The sequence below is a fragment of the Oenanthe melanoleuca genome, chromosome 1A (genome assembly GCF_029582105.1).
Source record: "Oenanthe melanoleuca isolate GR-GAL-2019-014 chromosome 1A, OMel1.0, whole genome shotgun sequence".
Classification (NCBI taxonomy): domain Eukaryota; kingdom Metazoa; phylum Chordata; class Aves; order Passeriformes; family Muscicapidae; genus Oenanthe; species Oenanthe melanoleuca.
In genome coordinates, this window is record NC_079334.1 from 4,328,233 (window position 1) to 4,348,244 (window position 20,012).

At 48.5% G+C, this 20,012-nt stretch overlaps 1 protein-coding gene across 1 annotated transcript in view; it reads right to left on the bottom strand.

Moving 5' to 3' along the window:
* B4GALNT3 (beta-1,4-N-acetyl-galactosaminyltransferase 3) overlaps positions 1 to 17,356 on the bottom strand; it is a 53,583-nt gene extending 36,227 nt beyond the window's left edge. Inside the window, exons 1-2 of the mRNA XM_056482510.1 lie at positions 17,202 to 17,356; positions 16,803 to 17,122 (exon numbers count right to left, since the gene is read on the bottom strand). Coding sequence (XP_056338485.1) covers positions 16,803 to 16,932 — 130 coding nt within the window. The 5' untranslated portion in view covers positions 16,933 to 17,122; positions 17,202 to 17,356. The remainder of the gene's footprint in view (positions 1 to 16,802; positions 17,123 to 17,201) is intronic.
* Between the last annotated feature and the right edge of the window lie 2,656 nt (positions 17,357 to 20,012).

A 20,012-nucleotide genomic window follows, 5' to 3' on the forward strand; every position in this document is an offset into this window, starting at 1 on the left:
TGCCTCAGCACATCTGCTGTTCCTTCTGAGACCTGATGATATCCATGGAAGCACACAGAGCTGCTCTGCTCCAGACAGAGATGGATGTGGGTTCAAGGGAATGTCAGAGCTCAGTCATGCCTGTTTATGTTCTCTTCCATTTTTAAAACATGCTGGCTGCAGCCCAGAGGAGCCCTACTGCTGGCTGCTGTGGGCTCAGATCCAGCCATGGCCTCACTCCATCCATGTTTGGGTGGCTGCAGCCAGCAAGGCAGACAGCTTCATTGCACAGCCAAATTTCTACCATTCAGATCAGTGAGAGACTCCTGGGTCGCTTCTCCTCCTGAGCAGCACCTGTGTGACCATTTCTGAAAGAGGCTTCCTTGTATTTTCCAGTCTCAGGTGTAAGGTGTCCTGTTTCCTTTCCAAACAACTCCAGCAGCTCAGAGGGATCCAGTTATGCAGATGAAGGATTGACCATCTCCAATCTCACACAGCCTGGCTTTAATTAGCTCCCCATGGCCTGTCTTTGAGCTCAGAAGTGCTGTGGTAAATCTGGAGTAACTCCCCTGAGCAGCAGAGTATTGAGAACAGTGTTCAGACCCTGAAGTTCTTTCTTTTACACTCCTGCAAGGGCTGAGCAGTGAATGGCCATGGGAGCAGCTCCAGGCCAACCCAGATTTCCAGCTTTCAATCCCAGGTGCCCCTAAGCCATCAAGTCTGACCATGTCAGGCAGGGTGTTTCCTGTAGTTAGGACCCTCCCACAGCATCCTTTGCTCCCCTCTCTCATTCCTGGCACCCCAGTGCTGCCTTCACACATGATGCTGCCATGGCAGTCCATCCATGGGGCATGGTGCTGTCCTGCTGTGCCCACCCAGCTCCCCCAGACCTGGTCCTTTCCCTTAGCCCCTAGTCCTGACCACTGGCAGCTGCTTCCTCAGATAATAACTAATTATTATAACCTAATCATTATCTTCCTAACCTAATCCTAGCTCATGCTCTGGCTATTTCCCACTGATCCCTGGCCTCTCCTTCTCTTGGTCCCTTTGCAACTGATCCAGGGTTGATTGTTGTCAGAGTGTTGATTGTGGTTGTGGCACCAATCTCCACTCCAGCAATGAGACCCTCTCTGTAGGAAAGCAGCAGATCAAGGAGGACATCTTCCTGAGTCCCTTAGGACCTGTTCCATAAAGTTGTCATCTAGTTTTTCTGGATTTTCTAGTTGTACCCAGGTCGTACCACCTGTGTGATGCCCCCAGTTAACTTCTAGCAAGTTGAAGTTGCCCAAAAGGACCAGGGCAGTTGACTTAGAAGTGTTCCCTTAACTCCTCCAAGAATAATTTGTTGGTGCCACTGTCTTGGTTCAGCTCCATAGTGGCCTCCCAAAATGATATCTGAATTATTTGTTTGCTCCTTGATTCTCACCCAGAGGCTCCCAGCTGTGAGCTCTGTACATTCCAACCCCTCTGTTACATACAGAGCCACCCCTCCAGGGATGGTGTGGGATAGTGGAACAATTTGAAATGCAAATGCATGGCTGCAACCCTAGAAAGGAAATTTGCAGTGCCCATGCCATGCCTTATTTATTCCAGGATCTGACCTCTTGCATACATCAGCCTTGTTCTGCACCTTAAAGGATCCCAGAAGGTAAAGGGGCTGTAACATACAGCAAGCTGTGCAGCCCCAGGAGCTTGGCAGGAGACAGCAAGGCTCTCATGGCCATGAAAACATTCAGGGGAGCACAGTGAAGCAGCAGTAAGTAGGTGAGGTCAGCAGCAAGCAGGCACTTGCAAGCTGGGGTGGACAGGCATGTGTGAAGAGGAGTGAACGTGTGGGGAGCACAGCCACACACCCAGAACTTGAAGCTGGGAGATGAGGTGGGTGGACAGCCTCAGAGATGAAGGGATGGATGCCTTCTGGCAAGAGGAGAGATGTTTTGTAGGGAGGAGCAGAGAGGTGCAGAGCTCTGGGGGTGGAAGGAAGGAGGAAAACTGGTGCCACAGCATAAAGGAGTGAACAAGTGCTGCAGTCACTGACACACAGGCTGGGATTATCCAGGTGCTGCTGCCTTCCCCTGGGCAGGGAGCTGGGAGAGGAATTGCAGCACACACCTGTGATGTGCCTGCAAATGTTCCTTGGGACAGTTTCACGTGGGAGACAGCAGCATGGACAGACACGAGCTGGTTCCTCAAGTCTCTCACCTGTGCTGCCTTCACTGCACATCCCACACAGAGGGGATCCCTGGATCTCTCCATGCACAGGGGAAGGCAACAGGAGAAACCCTAAGTGGAGAGAGAGTGCCTGACAGCAGCTGCTCCTCTGGTAGACAGCAAATGCAGAAGACAGCCTGTATCACTCACAATGCTTTAAAACTGCATCCAGACTGTCCTGCAAATCCCAGGCTGTATCTCAGCATTAAGTAATGCTAAAGCATCAGGGCAGAGTGTAATGAAGCCTCCCAGAAAGGAGGCCACTGCAGACTGCAAAGCTTTTATGCAGAATAGTGAAGCTGGTGTTGAAGATGTGCCTCTGGTCTATAAAAAAATTCACTTAGCACTGTCAGCATGTTGTTTAAGAGCAGCAGCACACCCTCATCTCATCTCCACCCTGTGGCCTCCTCTGGTTCAGAGGGAAGAGCTGCAGCTGGATGTTTCAGCTCCACACACCTTGGGCAATGAGGTGCATGTAAAATTGCCCTAGCAGTGGAGCTCAGCACCAACTTCCCTGGCCACCTGAAAGAACTCCTAGTGAAGTCCAGGTGCTGCAGCTCTTCTGATGGGATATGGCTCTTAACCTGGAACAAACAGGTTTGATTAGATGTGCTCAGCAAACAGCAGGAACACAGGTGCCTTTGGAGCACAGCACCTAAAAGGTGCTGTCATGAGGCACACATTGCAAAATTAGGGTTAGGCTATGTTTTCTTGGGAGATTTGATTGCTAGTTTCTGAGTTTCTGGACTCTGGGCTGATTTTGTAGAACTTAAAGCACACAGAGACCCTCTACATATTTACATTTAGAACTTGAAATACACACACCTGCAGAGAATAAAATTATGATTATTTTCTTTACAAAGCTACAGATCCAGACAGCACCATCACATCGACTTTAAACAATAATAGTAATTTTAAAATATGGGTTATTGACAAGGAAATGCACACAGAGAATTGTGTGGTTTCATTTAAGCCACATAATGAAATGACAAACCCCAAGCACCTGCAACAGACAGAGCTGGTAAAATCTGAAAGCATTAAAGAAAAATGATAACTTATGTGCCTCCAATTGTACAAATGGATCAACAACATTAATGAGAAAAATCACCAAAGCCTCATGCCTCTGCCTTGTCCTGCCAAGGTGGCCAAGGTGGTGCTTTATTCTCCCCATCACTACTTTCTCTCATTCTCTTTTTTCTTGTTTTTGTATTTTTTAACTTGCACATGCTTGCTCTGGGAGACTCCCCCCACAAGCACTGGTTTGAGAACCTGAGCTGTTCTCCTTCTGGGGGCTTCTACTCTCAGCCAAGCAATCTATGAAGCTCCACTCTCCCAAAAAAAGCTTTCTGTGCCTAAAGCTTTAGGCTGCCTTTTCATTTCACTCCACAATTAGAGAAATACACCCAGATCTAACAGCAGGGGATACAGGGGTCCTGCTCAACCTGCCAATGAACCACCCCAGGAAGAGCAGGAGGTCTCCCCCTTGAACCACTCCAGTTTCAGGATCTGAGACAAGAGCTGTAAACTGTAAATCTTGAGACCTGCTGAACCCAAGAAAGGCATCTCCATGAATTTTAGCAGCTTAACTCTGAGCAGAGATCTCTGCAGGCTTTGTAAATGCCCAGCTCTCCAGAGGGGAGGGAGCAAAAAAAAAAAATCCTCTACTAGAACTTGCCAGATTTGTGTGAGTGGGGAAGAGCAAGACACAGCTGCCTTTTCCCCAGATTGTGCTGAAAGAAAGTGATGCTTTCTTCACCTTGCTGGGTTTCAGGCAAATAAGTCTTTGCAGCAAAAACAGTAGCCCCAAGCAGGTCCTCTTGCAATTGTAGGAGACACACTTGCCCATATATTTTATGGATTGCCTTTCTTCACCCATGCTAAAAATACCTTGATGTCCCTCAGTCCTCACTCCACCTCCAGCAGGGAAAAGGAAAAGGAAGCCAGAGACCCACTTGGCAGTTTTGTTTCCTTTTTTTCACCAGTGAAACCACCTGTGCCCTGAGCTGGGACAGGAGCAAGGCTGGACCCTGCCATCCCCTCCAGCTCCTGGAGCTCTCCCCCATCCATCTGATGTGATGGAGACCTGGCACATGGTCTGGATGTGCCTCCAGACACAGAGAGGCCACTTGCCACGCTGGCTGGCCAAATGCAGAACTCACAGCTGCTCCCATTTCTCTGCTATTTGCAGAAAAAGGGGAATTTCACGTCCCTTTGGGCAGGAACAATCACCAGACAGACAGTGAACTTGCCTTTTCTTTTCTTCTTCCCACTGTTGGCACAGCTTTCCCCAGAAGCACTGCCTGCCAGCCATTGCAGATAAAACACAAATCCCAATGCAAACCATGTTGACATTTACTCTGACCTTTATTAGGCTGTCAAGAGGTGCTCATTTTGCTGCACCACACCCATGGTGTCCCTCAGGCTGCCTCCTCCAGCTGGCAGGACCAATGATGTGCAAACTTTTCACTATTTCTCCCTGCAATGGTCCCACTTTGCCAGTGTGCTGCCCTTGCACAAACTGCAGACAGCTCTATCCATGAGCCTTGGAGAAAGGAACAGGGTTTTAAAAACCAAGTCTGCATTCTTCCACCCATTTTTTTGCCCCAGGCTATCCAGTTCAGGCGAGTGCAATGAATGGGAAAGGTCAGAGGTGAGATCTGTATTCTGGGGCCCAGACAAGTTCCTGCCCCTGCTTTAGACACAGCAGAGCTGGTTCACCAAAGGCAGGGTGGCAGCCTGGGGAAGGGCTGTTCCAGCAGGGCAGGCTGGCTCCAGCACAATAATGGAACAACAGGCTCTCCCCTTGCAGGGAACTCATTTGGAGCCAGTGAATGCTTTTCCATTCGTGGACATTAAGTATTTCAAAAAAACAAATAAAAATTGTCACTGACACCTTTGACATAGAGCCTAACTGAGGCATGGGAGGTCAAAGCAGCTTGTTCAGCAGCAGAGACAAGGCTGGCCTAGGGCCCTGTCCACCCAAATCTGTACTGTAACCACCAGGCCACCCTGTAATAGAGAGCAAACAAGCTCTCATTTATGGTGGGACAGTGGAATCTCCAGCAGCTTGTTCTGGCAGGGGGCCAGGGGTGAATGCACACTCATTTTCTCAGGGCAGCCAAACCCCTCATCTGCCCAGAAAACCTTTCCACAGGCAAGGATGCCCCTGAAGCTCTGAAGGTGTCCAGCAGCAGGAGCTGCCCTTCCTGGCTGTTTATATGCTATTCAAAGGGAGAACAAGAAGGAAACAGAGAGAGAATCAGGATTTCCTACTGTGTCCCAGGACTGTCTTGGCAATACCCTGTTCTCCCAACAGCTTCAGCATCCTGCCAAGCATCCCTAGGGCAAGGCATCCCCAGCCCTGGGAACCCTCCCAGCAGCACAGGGTGCTCTGCCTGGAGAGACTGAAGAGTTTTCCTCTCTACCCTGCCAGGCCCAGCTGGGTCAGACACTGCACTTGGCAAGAGAAGAGCTCCCTGCTAATTTTATCCTGCAGCTCTCCACCCTGCTCAGCTGCTGTGGAGAGCTGGGCAACACTGATTGAGGGCTGGGACAAAGGAGTGGGGACAGGGAGTGAGTGCCACGCTGATGTGGGCTGGAGCAAATCCCTCCCCATCCCTGAGATGGAGCAGGGACAAACTGCAGCTCCCAGGGACCTGCTCCTGAAATGGAGGAAATCCCATCCCTGAGATGGAGCAGGGACAAACTGCAGCTCCCAGGGATCTGCTCCTGGGATGGAGCAAATCCCATCCCTGAGATGGAGCAGGGACAAACTGCAGCTCCCAGGGACCTGCTCCTGGGATGGAGCAAATCCCATCCCTGAGATGGAGCAGGGACAAACTGCAGCTCCCAGGGATCTGCTCCTGGGATGGAGCAAATCCCATCCCTGAGATGGAGCAAGGACAAACTGCAGCTCCCAGGGATCTGCTCCTGGGATGGAGGAAATCCCATCCCTGAGATGGAGCAGGGACAAACTGCAGCTCCCAGGGATCTGCTCCAGGGATGGAGCAAATCCCATCCCTGAGATGGAGCAGGGACAAACTGCAGCTCCCAGGGACCTGCTCCTGAAATGGAGGAAATCCCATCCCTGAGATGGAGCAGGGACAAACTGCAGCTCCCAGGGACCTGCTCCTGGGATGGAGCAAATCCCATCCCTGAGATGGAGCAGGGACAAACTGCAGCTCCCAGGGATCTGCTCCTGGGATGGAGCAAATCCCATCCCTGAGATGGAGCAGGGACAAACTGCAGCTCCCAGGGATCTGCTCCTAGACCCAGGCTGTGCTCTCAGGACTCTCATTCAGCCCAGGGGAATAACTGAGGCTGCAAACCTGCAAGGATTCCATCAGTTTGACACACTTTTGGACAGTCCTGGAGCTGGTGCTCCTTGGATGCTGAACAAGCATTAATTTGCAAATGCTGCTCATAGGAGAGCCTGCTCTGGCTCTTTCCTCCTTTCTCCAAGCATCTTTTATTCAATTTTCACTGTAGCAAGAGAAAAAGGTCTTTACATTCTTTGGAAATAAGGAGATATATATATATAAATATCCTGACCACAGCAAAAAGCCATCAAACTACTGATTTTCCAGGTACCAAACACCCTTATGACACCAAACACATCTTTAATCATGCTGGTAGAGCTGCTTATGATCCATACAAGCTTGTGTAACTTTTATCCTTGTATTTTCCTCCACTTCTTTTAAACCTAAAACAGTGGTTTATTCTCTGCACTCTTCTTTCTACATCTCTCTTTTTGATCTCTGTTCCAGCCCCTCTGCTCCACTGAAATCCCAAGTATTTGCTTCTAATTTAGCCTTCAGTTCCTTCCACATTACAATATTTTAGTGGCCACTGGCATTTTCTGATCACTCTGCTCTGACACTCATTTCACTATGTCCCTTTTTGGTTATTCCTTATATTTGCTCAATAATTTCTGTCATCTGTACTTGCAAATCTTCCTCTTCTGCTGGTTTTACCTTCCACTTTTCTTTCTTCCTCTACTTCTGCATGAGCAGCAAAACTTGCTAAAATGCTGCTTTCCCTCCTTGATCTGCCTATGTTGTGCATTGAATTAAAGAGTTGTATGAAAAAGGTGAAAACAAAATTTACAAAGAATAAAAACAGGAAAAAAAAAAAAAAACAAAATAACTAGCCATGCCTTTTTGGGAAGCATGGAGTTTTGGGAAAAAGCACTCAAGAAAGAGCAGTGGAAGACCCAGAGTTAATTGGCAAAGCAATTACAATTTGCAAAGCAAAGGAAATGGGCCAGCATGGCTGGGGCTGATGGAATGCAGACAGCAATCAGACAGCTCAGAGAAACTGAAATAATACCAGCCAGCCTGAGGCAGGGTGCAGCAGCAGTTTAAGAGGGAGTGCACCTTCCCCTGCCCCTCCAGCACATGGAGGAGCCTCTTCCCCTCTGCAGCATGAGGTGCCAGCCAGGGAGATGTGCCTGGATTCCAAGGAATCACAAGTGCAGAGCTGTGCTAGCAACATCAGCACTGCTTCAGAGCAGCAGCAGGGATGAAGATGAGGGCTGGGAGAGAGGGGAAGGGAGCAAGGCAGGTGGAGGCTTTATTAGCTTCACACTAGGTTCTGCTAGCAACAGGGAAACTGCCAGTGGAAGAAAGGCACTGCCAGAAAAAGCAAATTAAATTCAGGCTCAATGCTGACAATCTGAGCTCCACTACTGGTACAACATGAACAAGTAAATACAGATCAGCTACAGGCAGTAATTCCATGGAAAAGGAAAACACCCATGACCAAGGTTAATTTCTGTCAAACCCTGGTGTCACAAAGTGTGTGCAATTCCCTGAAGAAGTAACCAAAACAGCAGAGACAGAATTAGAATACATCTTTTCAAGTATAAATAAGCTCCCAACATAGCAGTACAAGTGTCCTTCAACTCATGCAACTTACAAAGTTCTTCCTGACTGAGGAAGCAGCTGAAAAGGAGCAGGAGCAGGAATGGCCCTGGGAACTGAGAGACAGAGCAGCCAAGGCACATGGTCAAAAAAAGGTGATGAAACAAGCTCTGCCATGCTCCTCATCCAACAAACCCAGCTGCTTAGGTCCTGAATAATTAAACACCTGCAGAGAGAGGGTTTTGCCTCTGCCTGAGAGGGGAGAGGAGGATGATGGTCAATACCAAACCACTTCTGGGGCTTGGGGTGCTTACAGCTGGTGGCCCAGCCAGCACATGGAGACAAATCAAATATCAACTTGGCAAAACCTTTTTCCACAAACCACTGCTCAGGCTGTGTTTAGCACTGAAAATCTTTCTAGAACCCATATGAATTTAGATCCATGCAGATATTCCATGTGCTGCCTTAGTTCTTAATCCCTTGTCTAGGATGTTATTTTGAATTTCCAAGCAGATGCAGCTAACTACTCCCTCCCATTGGTATGAGAGTACAGACTATGGGGCATAAATGCTGGTTACAGAATTTACTCTGATACACTTTGATGCTTTCAAGTCTCATTTTGCAATTGCTCTTTACTCCTTATGTAAGGCAGACAATTTTAACCAAGGTGCACCTCTGGAAATTATAGCTCAGTCAGGATTGATGGGAAAACTTGGTTTTGGCAGATGGTTGGTTTATTTTGCATTTTTGATGGAAAACAAACAAAACACTCCCAGCTGGCCTGCTTACAACAGAACATGGCAATAGGTAAATGGAGGCTATTAATACAGGGTGGTCTGGACAGGATATTCTCAGCCCATTAGAAACTTTGTTCTGCAGCTCAGATGGGGTTAAGAGCACCCAGACATGACTGCTGCAATTTTACAGAAAATTGCATTACGAAATATAAATAAAACTAATTTGGGAAGTGAAGTATTTACGAGAAGGGCTGCAGATATCTTAACTAGGCTCAAAGGAGTGGCAGCACTGAGGAAGGCTGTCAGAGCTGCCAGCTCCAAATATGGGCCAAGCCCACACTAATGACATGGAAATAAGTAAATAGCCTCTTCAGGGAAGGTAGAAATATTTATTTAGAATGGTAGAAAAAAAAGTCCATGTATCATAAATACAGATTATCCCCACTCAAAGAGAGCTCTACTAGGCAGTTCTGTGGCCATCACAGGTGATGATACAGATCAAATATTTTTACTGATAAATGGAAAACAACAGTATGTGACACTGAAGTACTGTTTAGTGAGTGTGAATTTACATATTTCAGTGAAACACAGGCTGCCATGTAAAGCTACTAGTTCCTAAAGCTCACAATTCAGAAGGCATGAGAAAAAGAAAGTCAAAAAGATAACACATGCCTCTTATAGTCAAGCCACTGATCTGTATTCAGGGTTTTTACATCACTGACTAGCACTGACTGTCAATTTCCAACTGGTAAAAAAAGCCAACCAAACAACCCAAGAATATTTGAAATTAACAGAAATTAACATCGAGGTCACTGGAGTAAGAAAGGAAAGCCCCATGGCTGATGCAAAGGCCTGGACTTTCCATTTGTGTCTCTGATGGAAAGCAGTGCCACAGAAAAGGAAGAACAGCCCCAGAGGTGACAATTTTGCCACACAAGGGTACCAGACCTACACTGTAAAGTAACCTCTGACAGCTTAATCCCCTTCTTTTAGAAGTTGGGGAAAAAACCCACATTGACCTTTTTTCCCTCAAAAACCCCCCAGGACAACTCAAATGGGAAAGAGTCAGAAAATGCTGAAATAACTAAGCCTTAGGAAATTATAAAATCAGAATTAGTGATCTTTTGAGGGGCACTGATGCTTCAAGGGAACTAAAGTCCACTCAACAGGCTTTGAATTATCTAAAATGATTCAACATCTTAATTAGTGACTACATTATGAATATATAATAATAATGAATATTATTATTCTGTGTAGTTGATTTAAACAATTTATTATGGCAACACAAATTATTTTTTCTGTGATGCCTTAGGAGAACTTAATGGCAGCATAATCAAGATCACCTAAGCATCTTAAAGCATCAGGAGCTCTCTCCAGATCAGGAACATCCTTTTGGTATGGGAAAGCCTCCTCAGGAAAACAGAGCTACAGAGCAGCTCTGGTCAAGATCCCAGTGTGCTCTGGCTTGGCTCATGACACACACAGGCTGTGAATTCCTAACACCATGAAAAAGGTGAGTATCCAAGGCCCAGACTCACAACTGTTTCCCCCCAAGGCACATGGGTCTTTCTGAAATCTCACACCATATGTAAATAAGCCAGCTTATTTCCTTTTTTTTTTTTTCCTTTCTTAGCTATTACTGCAAGCCTGAAAAAAGAAATGGAATTGGGAAATAGCTGTGAGAAGCAACATCAGTGAAGAGCAAGAACAAATAGGAAAGGGAAACTCAACACAACACATAAATTCCTGAGGTATAGCACTGGAGGAAGAAGCCCATCATTACTCCATTCCCCACTGCCAGGACCTACAAGGCTCTCTCTCTCCCCAGGAGAGCATCCTGCCTTTTTCCACCCTGCAGATGTCAGTCATTCCAAACACCAGATTAAAGATGATGTGCATTTTCTCTCACATCTGCCTGAACTTGCAGGTGAGGGAAGGCAGAGCCTCTCTGTTACTGCAGCACACAGAATCATCTCTAGAAGACAGAACCATTCCTCTGCCAACCCCGTGGTGTGGGGCACCCCACTGGGATCCAAGAGATCCTAATCCAGTCCAACTCACAGCAGGAAGCTGTGTGCAGGCATACATGCTGTTTTGGCACACCACTACATAAATCTGTTCCAGTTAACATGAGTACATGAAGAGATGACACAAGAGCTTATGTTAAAGGTAATATGTCATCCTGGCAAATGATTTGGGGATCTGCTGAGGCCAGACAAACTGCAGGCCAAGTTCCAAGAAAACAAACACCCACCTGACTCCAAGCTAGGTGGTGAAAAAGCACCAGGTTCACAACCTACCTGCAGCACATGCCCCAGCAGCAGTGCAGGGATGCACTGGCCCTGCATGAGGTCTGGGCTTCCCCACCTGCTGTGTCAGTGAACCCACAAACCAAGCCACAGGGGGATCCCTGCTGCTCCCTGTAAGCCTGGATTCTCCCCTGGAGCTGTGAGACATGGGGCTGGGGATGCTCTCCTTATACACAGCACAGCAGGATGCCCAGTACCTCTGCTCAGCATCCAGGGAGGCTGCCCTGACCCCACCTGCAGGGCTCATCCATCACCCCACAATGAGCTTTGGGAATGGTGCTGCCTGGCAGGGATCACTGTGGGCTTTGGGAATGGTGATGCCTGGCAGGGATCACTGTGGGCTTTGGGAATGGTGATGCCTGGCAGGGATCACTGTGGGCTTTGGGAATGGTGATGCCTGGCAGGGATCACTGTGGGCTTTGGGAATGGTGCTGCCTGACAGGGATCACTGTGAGCTTTGGGAATGGTGCTGCCTGGCAGGGATCACTGTGAGCAGAGGTCTCACAAGTGCCCTTCCAAGCACAGACACACCATGGATGTCCTTCCAAGCACAGACACACCATGGATGCCCTTCCATGCACAGACATGCAAGCTTCATGGTATAGACACTCCTTTCGGTCAGGATGGGGTTCTTTGAGGGTTAACAGCTTGCACACAGGGGAATTCATCCTTCAGACACCCCTGGAGACCACATGGCCCCATTTCTCTCCACGTGCACCAGGGAACCTCGGGGGCAATTGGCTCTGCAGGAGAACGATACCGTGCGTGCCCAGGCAGGTAAGCTTGCAAAAGGGAGGAGGGATTGCAAAGCCAGCCTGTGTGAGCATGTGAATGAACCTGCAGATGTAGGTGTGCTCCTCCTTGTGCACCCAGGCAAGAGGAGGAAGTTGATACATTACATTAAATGTCCAACTTCACCTTTCTGGCACATACTCTGCTCACACAAACACCTGCCCGCTCACATCAGTAATCAGGCAGTGCTTTTCAGTGGCCTGGATGTTCTGGGACAGCAAAGGGATACTGAAGATGCACATACTGGGGATATGGAAGTCTTGCCATAAGGACTCCTTTATTTGCACATTTCCATGGTTTCTTCTGAAGCCCTCCCATTTTCCACTCCAGACTCCAGTGTGCACTCCCAAGTTAGAAAATCAACAGTCTGAAAACCCAAGTGAGACACAAACCACTAACACAATCCAAGATAGGAGGATAACACACTCCCAGTGTTATTTACTCACAACAATAAAATGTGGAGGAACAGGGGTAGGTTGAAGCAGTTGTCAAGGGCAGGTTAAATATGGGTCCCCAACTCCTTGTTCCTCCAAGCTTCACCTCCCAGGACTCTCTCCCACCCTCCTTGTGCCTGGCTCAGTGTGACACACAGACCTGCTATAAAATAAATTAGTGCAAATGATTTACAGACTCCTGAAACACCATGGTCTCTGCAGCAGGAAAACCAGAATCTGCACAGCAATGGCTGGGAATGACCTCACCTCCGAGTTTCTTCAGGGATGGGGCTGTGTTCTTACTATGCTGACACCAGATTTCAGAGGAAAGGGGATTGTGGCACATCCTGCCTGCAAACACAGCCCACTGACATCAACCTCACTCCCTAAGTTGAACCTGTCTGCACAGGTGGGCAAGAGAGGCACTGCAGGGCACAGAAAAGAGAAAAACAGAGGGAGCAGGAGGAGTTGTCAGACCCACCACCTTCTCCATCCAAACAGCACTGCAGCAGCTCTGGAAGGTGGCAATATTTTGGGATGAGGGTTATCCCTGAGGAAAGACCTCTCCCTGCCCTTGTCCCTTCCATCTCTGCTGTCAAGCCAACTGCATTACAGCAGTAAAGGCAGGATGCAGGGCTTGCTCTCCAGACCTCTGTGTTTTCTCCCTCCCCAACACTTCATTCACCCACGAAATAATAAAGTTTCCCCATCCCCAGCAGGAGCTCGTAAAGATGAGGAAAACATTCCTAGTGGAGAGCCCACTCCAGAGAGGTCAGTGCCTGTCAGCAGCAGGAGTAAACAGACTGTCTCCAGCTCCCTGGGTTTCCTGGCAGGGAGCAGTGTCCTGCCTGTTACAACTTGTTTTGGATGACAACAGGCCACATTTCGTGTGAGCAGAGTGTGCCCATCTTCAGCTCCTGCTTGTTTCTCCTCACTCAGCTGTAAACATGTTTAAGATTCCTATGAACACCTATTGGACAGCAAACCAGTCAAACATGCTCAATTAAAAGAAAAAAAAAAAAAAGGAGCAAAAAGGCAAACCCCACAATACCTGAAACACCTTCCTACTCATGAGCAAACAGTCCTGCCAACAAGGCTCCCTGGGAGGAATGTGTAGGAATATCACCTTAATATACTCACAAGAAAAAAAACAAAATTTTTGTACTTTACCTGACCAACTACTCATTTCAGCATCACCTTCCAAGGAAAGCCATCACTCACAGGAGCCCAAACTATCCTCTGTGCCTGTCCAGCCCATCCCAGCCTCCCTCAAAGCTCAACTTTCCAGATCAGCTTTGGCACACAGAAATCCCATGGTGTTCACCAGCACGTGTCCTGCACCTCAGGCTGATCCCTCAACCTTTGACTTTAACATTACAGAGAGATTTCCTCATGCCAGAGACTCTCCCAGCATCAGGAATGCCAGTGGGCACTGATGACTCCAGGATGTTCTCCTAGACTCCTTATTCACTTTTATCCAAACTATTTGATATGCTTGACTTTGTTGCACAGCAAAGCTGCAAATACCTCAAGAGAGCACAGTCAAGGCTCCAGTTTTTAAGCATCACTTCCTCAAACACCCACCCCATGGCATCTGACATCTGCTCTCTCCACCACACACTAATCTGGGGGGTAAGACAGGAGAGGAGCAGAAAGCTCAGGAGGAGAAGAAGACTTGTTCTGAGACACTGACTGGAGAGCAGGGATGGTGTGGGAGCAGCAGAGGAGCTTGTGCTCCACCTCATGCATGGCTGAGAGGAAAAGCAGTATTTTCTCTGAGTCCTTACAGCATTGCAAGAGGAGGAATCACTTTTCTGGAAAGAGAAAAACATATTTGGCTTTCCAAACAAGCTGTACTACAATGCCTTTTAGGGAGGCAAGAAGAAACTCCATTACAGACACAAGAGATAGAAACAGTGATCTCCTGCAAATCTTTCAAGCCCAGCAGCTTTTCATTTTTCTGGCCCCAATGGCCTTTTAGCCTTTTGCCAAGAAAAATTGCCCAATAAAGAGCTTTTGTGTTTTATCATTAATAACTGGGGAGTCTGTTGCATCAGCTAAGTTGAGGTGGCAGCTCTTGGCTGGTCCCAGGAGTGACTTACAACAGGGTTCCCACCTGGGACATGCAACAGAAAACAATGCAGAAACAAGGGAAAAACTATTAATTGCTTGCAGAGTCACTCCCCTGTACACCAGCTTCCCAGGATCCTGGAAAGAGCCACCACAAGGAGTCACAAACACACACAAACATCCCTGTCCCCAGAAAAAGAAATATTACTTAGTTTTAGCAGCCAAAAGAAAACAAATAGTATTTGTCTTCTGCTGGGATTTCTGATTTCTGTTAAAACAAAACAGGCTTTTAGAGGTAGTAGGGCAAGAGGAAGGGTGGGGAAGGTCATAGATTAACCTTCCTCCTGTTAGCAGGTTCCAGGATTCTGGCTACAAGGCCAAGAAAACATGACACCAAGTGCCCAGTGTGGCCACAGCCCCCTGTGATGCTGAGCCATGAGGAACTGTCTGCCAGAGGATTTTACCCTCCCACCCTTTCCAGCAGCATTTAAATACCTTCTGCTGGCAATGAGCAGCAACATCTCTGGTGGATTTGGGAGAACCTGGAATTTTATATAATTGAATTTTAACATAATGCAGTTATTTTGTTCATGTTCTGTCTTAGTTGGTAGTAACTGTAGTCATCTCACTGTTTCCAGTTTCAGTTTTGAAACAATAACTGCCATGACAGAGATGTAAAAATAACCCTGTCTTAAAGCAAAGGGGAAGAATCCAATTCACTAAGCAAGTTGTTTTCTCCTGCACATCTCTGCTGTCCCCCCTCTCAGTGGGGACATTTCTCCCATCCCCTCCTTCTCCCTGTGCATTGCTGGCAGTGAAAGCACCATCAGCTGTACAACTCCAAACACCTGACTCAGCCCCTCTCTCCTCATTTTTTAAATACTTCTCACTTGTTTTCTCCCTTGCTTCTACACAAGCCCTCTGCCCAGCCATACAAATCTTCTCTAAGCATTTTTGGTGAGGTTTTGACAAAGTGATGTACAGTAAAGGGCACGGTGAGATTGCATGAAAGATGTAATGCAAAGTAGACTTGTAGAACAACCCATCTTCTCATTTCACTGGGCATAAAAAGAGGATTATTACTAGAGGATTTATCCTAGCCAGAGAAATCAGATCTGTTACACCGCTGGAACAATAAATATGTGTTTTTAGCCTCAATATCTCATATAATAGAGAACAAATGTACAAGTTGAAGTCTTGTAATAAGACCCTCATGGTGCTCCTTTGCACAGTTACAGTCCAAAGCTGTAAGACTGAAACCAAGGCTGACTCGTGGGAGTAAAAATTAGGAAGTTTATAACTAGTAATGAAGGGACCAGTATACCACAAAGTAGCAATAGTTAAGCACGAACACGTAGTTGAAAACATACTTTCAAATTAGATTAATAGCAAGCACTGATATTGTTTAAAAACCAGCAGCAACATCACAGCCTTTTACAAAACTATGAGCCACATGAAACTTTTCTGTAACTCAGAAAAGAGAAGCGCAAAAAGCCGCGCCACAATGACAGAATTTTCCTGTACTTCAGACAAAAACAGGCACAGCTCCTTGCACTTAGCCCGAGCCTTGTACTCCCGAAAGTTTGCACAAAGCGCTGCGCCTCTCCAGGGTACGCATTCCCCGCTGCTCTGCATGCACTTCTCGCATCAAAGCCGCCTTCAAAGCATCCCTGCCGCCTTCCAGGCTCGCACCGGGGCACCGAGAACGAGAAGCATCTCAAAGCACGGTCAGATTTGGGTAGGTCTCCCGGCAGAAAGGGGGCAGGGAAGGGAACAGCCGGGGGAAAGCCCCGCTCCGAGCCCAGCCTGGAGAGCGGGCGCGGCTGCCGAGGATCGCGGGGCAGGATCGAGGGGCAGGATCGCGGGGCAGGATCGCGGGGTAGGATCGCGGAGCAGGATCGCGGAGCAGGATCGCGGGGCAGGATCGCGGGGCAGGATCGCGGGGCAGGATCGCGGGGCAGGATCGGGGAGCAGGATCGCGGGGCAGGATCGCGGGGCAGGATCGCGGGGCAGGATCGCGGGGCAGGATCGGGGGGCAGGATCGCGGGGCAGGATCGCGGGGCAGGATCGCGGGGCAGGATCGCGGGGTAGGATCGGGGAGCAGGATCGCGGGGCAGGATCGCGGGGCAGGATCGCGGGGTAGGATCGCGGGGCAGGATCGGGGAGCAGGATCGGGGGGCAGGATCGCGGGGCAGGATCGCGGGGCAGGATCGCGGGGCAGGATCGCGGGGCAGGATCGCGGGGCAGGATCGGGGGGCAGGATCGAGGGGCAGGATCGCGGGGCAGGATCGCGGGGTAGGATCGCGGGACAGGATCGCGGGGCAGGATCGCGGGGCAGGATCGCGGGGTAGGATCGCGGGCTGCGAGCGCGGCACCGCCGCTCCCTCCCTCCCCTCCGGGGTCACTCACTGCGCTGCGGGGCGGCCACGGCCACCAGCTCCAGGTAAGCGGCCCAGAGCGCCAGGGCCAGCGCGCCCAGGGCCAGCAGCAGCCGCAGCTGCCTCCGGCGCCGCAGCCGCGCCAGCAGCCGGCCGCGCATGGCGCCGGGAGCTCAGCGCTCGGCGCTCCGGGACGAGCCGCTGTCCCCGCTGTCCCCGGGCATGCCGCTGCCGCCGCTCGGCCCCGCCGCTCCCACCCTCCGCCGCTCCGGGGCGGGCCCAGGTGCGGGCGGCCCCCGCCCTCCCGGGCAGCTCCGGCCCCGCTCCGCCGCTCCCCGCACCTACCGCCAGCTGCTGGGCTCCCATCCCATCCTGAGCACCGCCCGGTGGGGAATGCAGCTCCAAACCCGCTCACAGCCGCTCCCCGCACCTACCGGGCTCCCATCCCATCCTGAGCACCGCCTCGGTGGGGAATGCAGCTCCAAACCCGCGCCTGATGCATCCCCCCGGTGAAGGGACGGGGATGAGAACTGCTCTGCCGGGGGATGATTCAAATTCACGCTGTTACTACACGCAGCTGAATGCATTCTAAAGTGTCTTTCACCTGGTACTTGGAGGTGCGTTGCTCAGTGATGAACAAGGGGGCAGGTGAAGCCTCCAAAGCTGCTTTCTGAAGCAGCTGAAATGTTCCATCGTCAGACCCCTCAGCGGGAGGATGGCAGAGACTTACAGGAAGACCAGGACTTTCCCTGCTGCTCCATTATATGGCTCAAGCACACTTTTGACTTCTCAGAGTCCTTCCCGTGCTGTTGGTTTCATTCACATCCACCAAGATGCTGTATTTCTCCTCGGTGAAGGAAAATGGGACATAACATCTGGAATGTACATCTTGTATCCAGCTGGGGCACTACTCCAGTTACCTCTTTCTGAAAATTTGTGATATGTGTTGGGACATTGGTGGCAACTGTTTTCCTTGACAGCTCCACTCCTGCACAGATGCAGCTCCTGTGTTGTGTGGAGCCATGAAGAGAAAGAGTCAATTTTTAATGAAAGTTTGTTACTCTTTTTATTTTTTTGTTTTGAGACTCCTACTTAGAAGGAGCTTTCTTAAGTGTGCACAAAAGGATGCTTACTGTTCTTCAGCTTTAAAAATGTGCCAAAAGCCTTTTAAATGACATGGATGCAATGCTTGTTTTCCTCCTTCCTACCCCATTTGAGGCCAGGGATGCACATGCATCATCCAAGCTTGAATAATGGGGGATAATCCCTCCAGTGTAAACAGCAAGAGCTGCCAATAGCCAGACAGCACCAGCACCCACACAGCTAAAAATGAGAAACTCTGTCCAGTTACATCTTTACAAGGCACAGAACTGTTAAGAGTTTTTTGTGGTGCGTTGAGATTTATCCAGCAGGAGAGAAATAAACTAAGTTTTTATATTTGTTCCAAAAAAGGCAGAAAATACTAATAAAAGTGTGTAATAAATACAGATCTAAATTAAACTTTGTTTACCATTTAAAACATGAGAATTGAAGGATGTATTCTTAGCATAAAGTTGTCTGCATTTCTTCAATGAACAGCCTTATGCTTGAAAAATAACAACTGTACTTTGTTGCATATTAAAATAAGTAATCACATTTTTCTCTAGTGAACATTCTACTAAAATGGAGGGAAGGGAAAAGAGAAAGTGGAGGCTAACAGTAGCACTGTCAACTAATAAAGAAAAACACTTTTTCCTGACTGTGCTGTGATACAGAAAAGCTCTTGTCTCTGGAGAAAAAGTTTATAGAAATGACTATGGTGTGGTACTAGCCTATCTGTTACAATCCAGTCACAGCAGTACAGTATTAAGGAACAAAATTCATCTGAATGTGTAATGAAAAGTGAAGTCAAACTTGAATAGCTCTGCACTATACTTGAAATAACTTATTTTGGACTGCTTATTCATTGCACAAAGTACAGATGTCCAGAAATAAGATTCTGGCAGTGATGTTCAAAGCACCTCACATAGCTGGTTTTATCTCAAGTCCACCAGCAGTCTTGTAGTCTCAGATTGTCAGACCTCCACCTGTCTCATCCTCACTGTGTGGGATATGGCAGCATGGGCTGGGCTCAGCCCTTCAGGGGGAGGAACAGCAGGAGAGCTGGAGGGGCTGATGCAGGAACAGGGCTGTGGTGTGTGGAGGTGGCTCAGAGAGCTGACACTGCTGCCTGCTGATGGACCTTGAATATTGGACATTGCTGCTGGCTTCAGGACACAGCTCTCCCAGCCTACCCTGAATACCCACTTCAAAGAAACTGACTCTTTGCCAGAGAAGCCAACTGGAGTATTTTTTGGCTTTGTTTGAGCTGCTGTTTGTTTTCTATTTTGGCTATGCTTCCTCATCATAAAAGCAGCCTTTGATACAAGTGCAGCACTTAACAGCATCTCCCATTCCTCTTGGCTCACTCCTCTCTAGATCCATCTCTGAGTATCTCTGCCTCTTCTTATTATGTTTTTGCTTCTAGTTATCTAACAACTGCTTCTCTGTTCTGTAAATCACTTTTAGCCCCATGCCAACATTGTTTCTCTGCAGGCTCCCCAAAGGTTCAATTATCTGCCACTTGCTCCTTCCCTTCTTTCTTCTTGTGTAATTTTCAACACTAATTGCAAGTTCCACACCAAAGATACCCAACTGTCCCTGTTCCTAGGCTTCACCACCCTGGTGGCTTCACACTCCTCTTCCTGACCTCAGCTGTGCTCTGAAGCACAAACAATGACTTCATCTCAACATTCTTCATAGAAATGGCTCAAAGGCTGAAGTCTAAGAGGAATAAGCAGTTTCTGAAGACACAATTCCCCATTATTTCTCTTTTCTGCTCCTCAGGATTTGATTTGGCTCTAAAAGGCATTACTGGTAGAGCAATCCCAGAAAAATCCCTGAGTGCTGCAGTTTAACATCACTGTAAGGGAATCAGTGTGGCCCCACAATTAACAACCTATCAGCAGAAGTTGCCCTGTTCAGTGGTGCTGATACAGGGGGCTGTGTTAACATGGTCATATTTTATCATTGCAGTTACACTGCCAGCATTTGTATGGCATGGCCTGAGTTGGGGGTTTTGATTTCCTTTTGCTGCACACACAGCCATGACTGACTGACAGGATCATGATCTCATTGCTTTCCTACAGCCTGGCTGTCTGGGTAGAAAGGCTTATTTAAGATTCTGCACACACTTGCACTTCCTGAAAAAGGCTTTTCTATA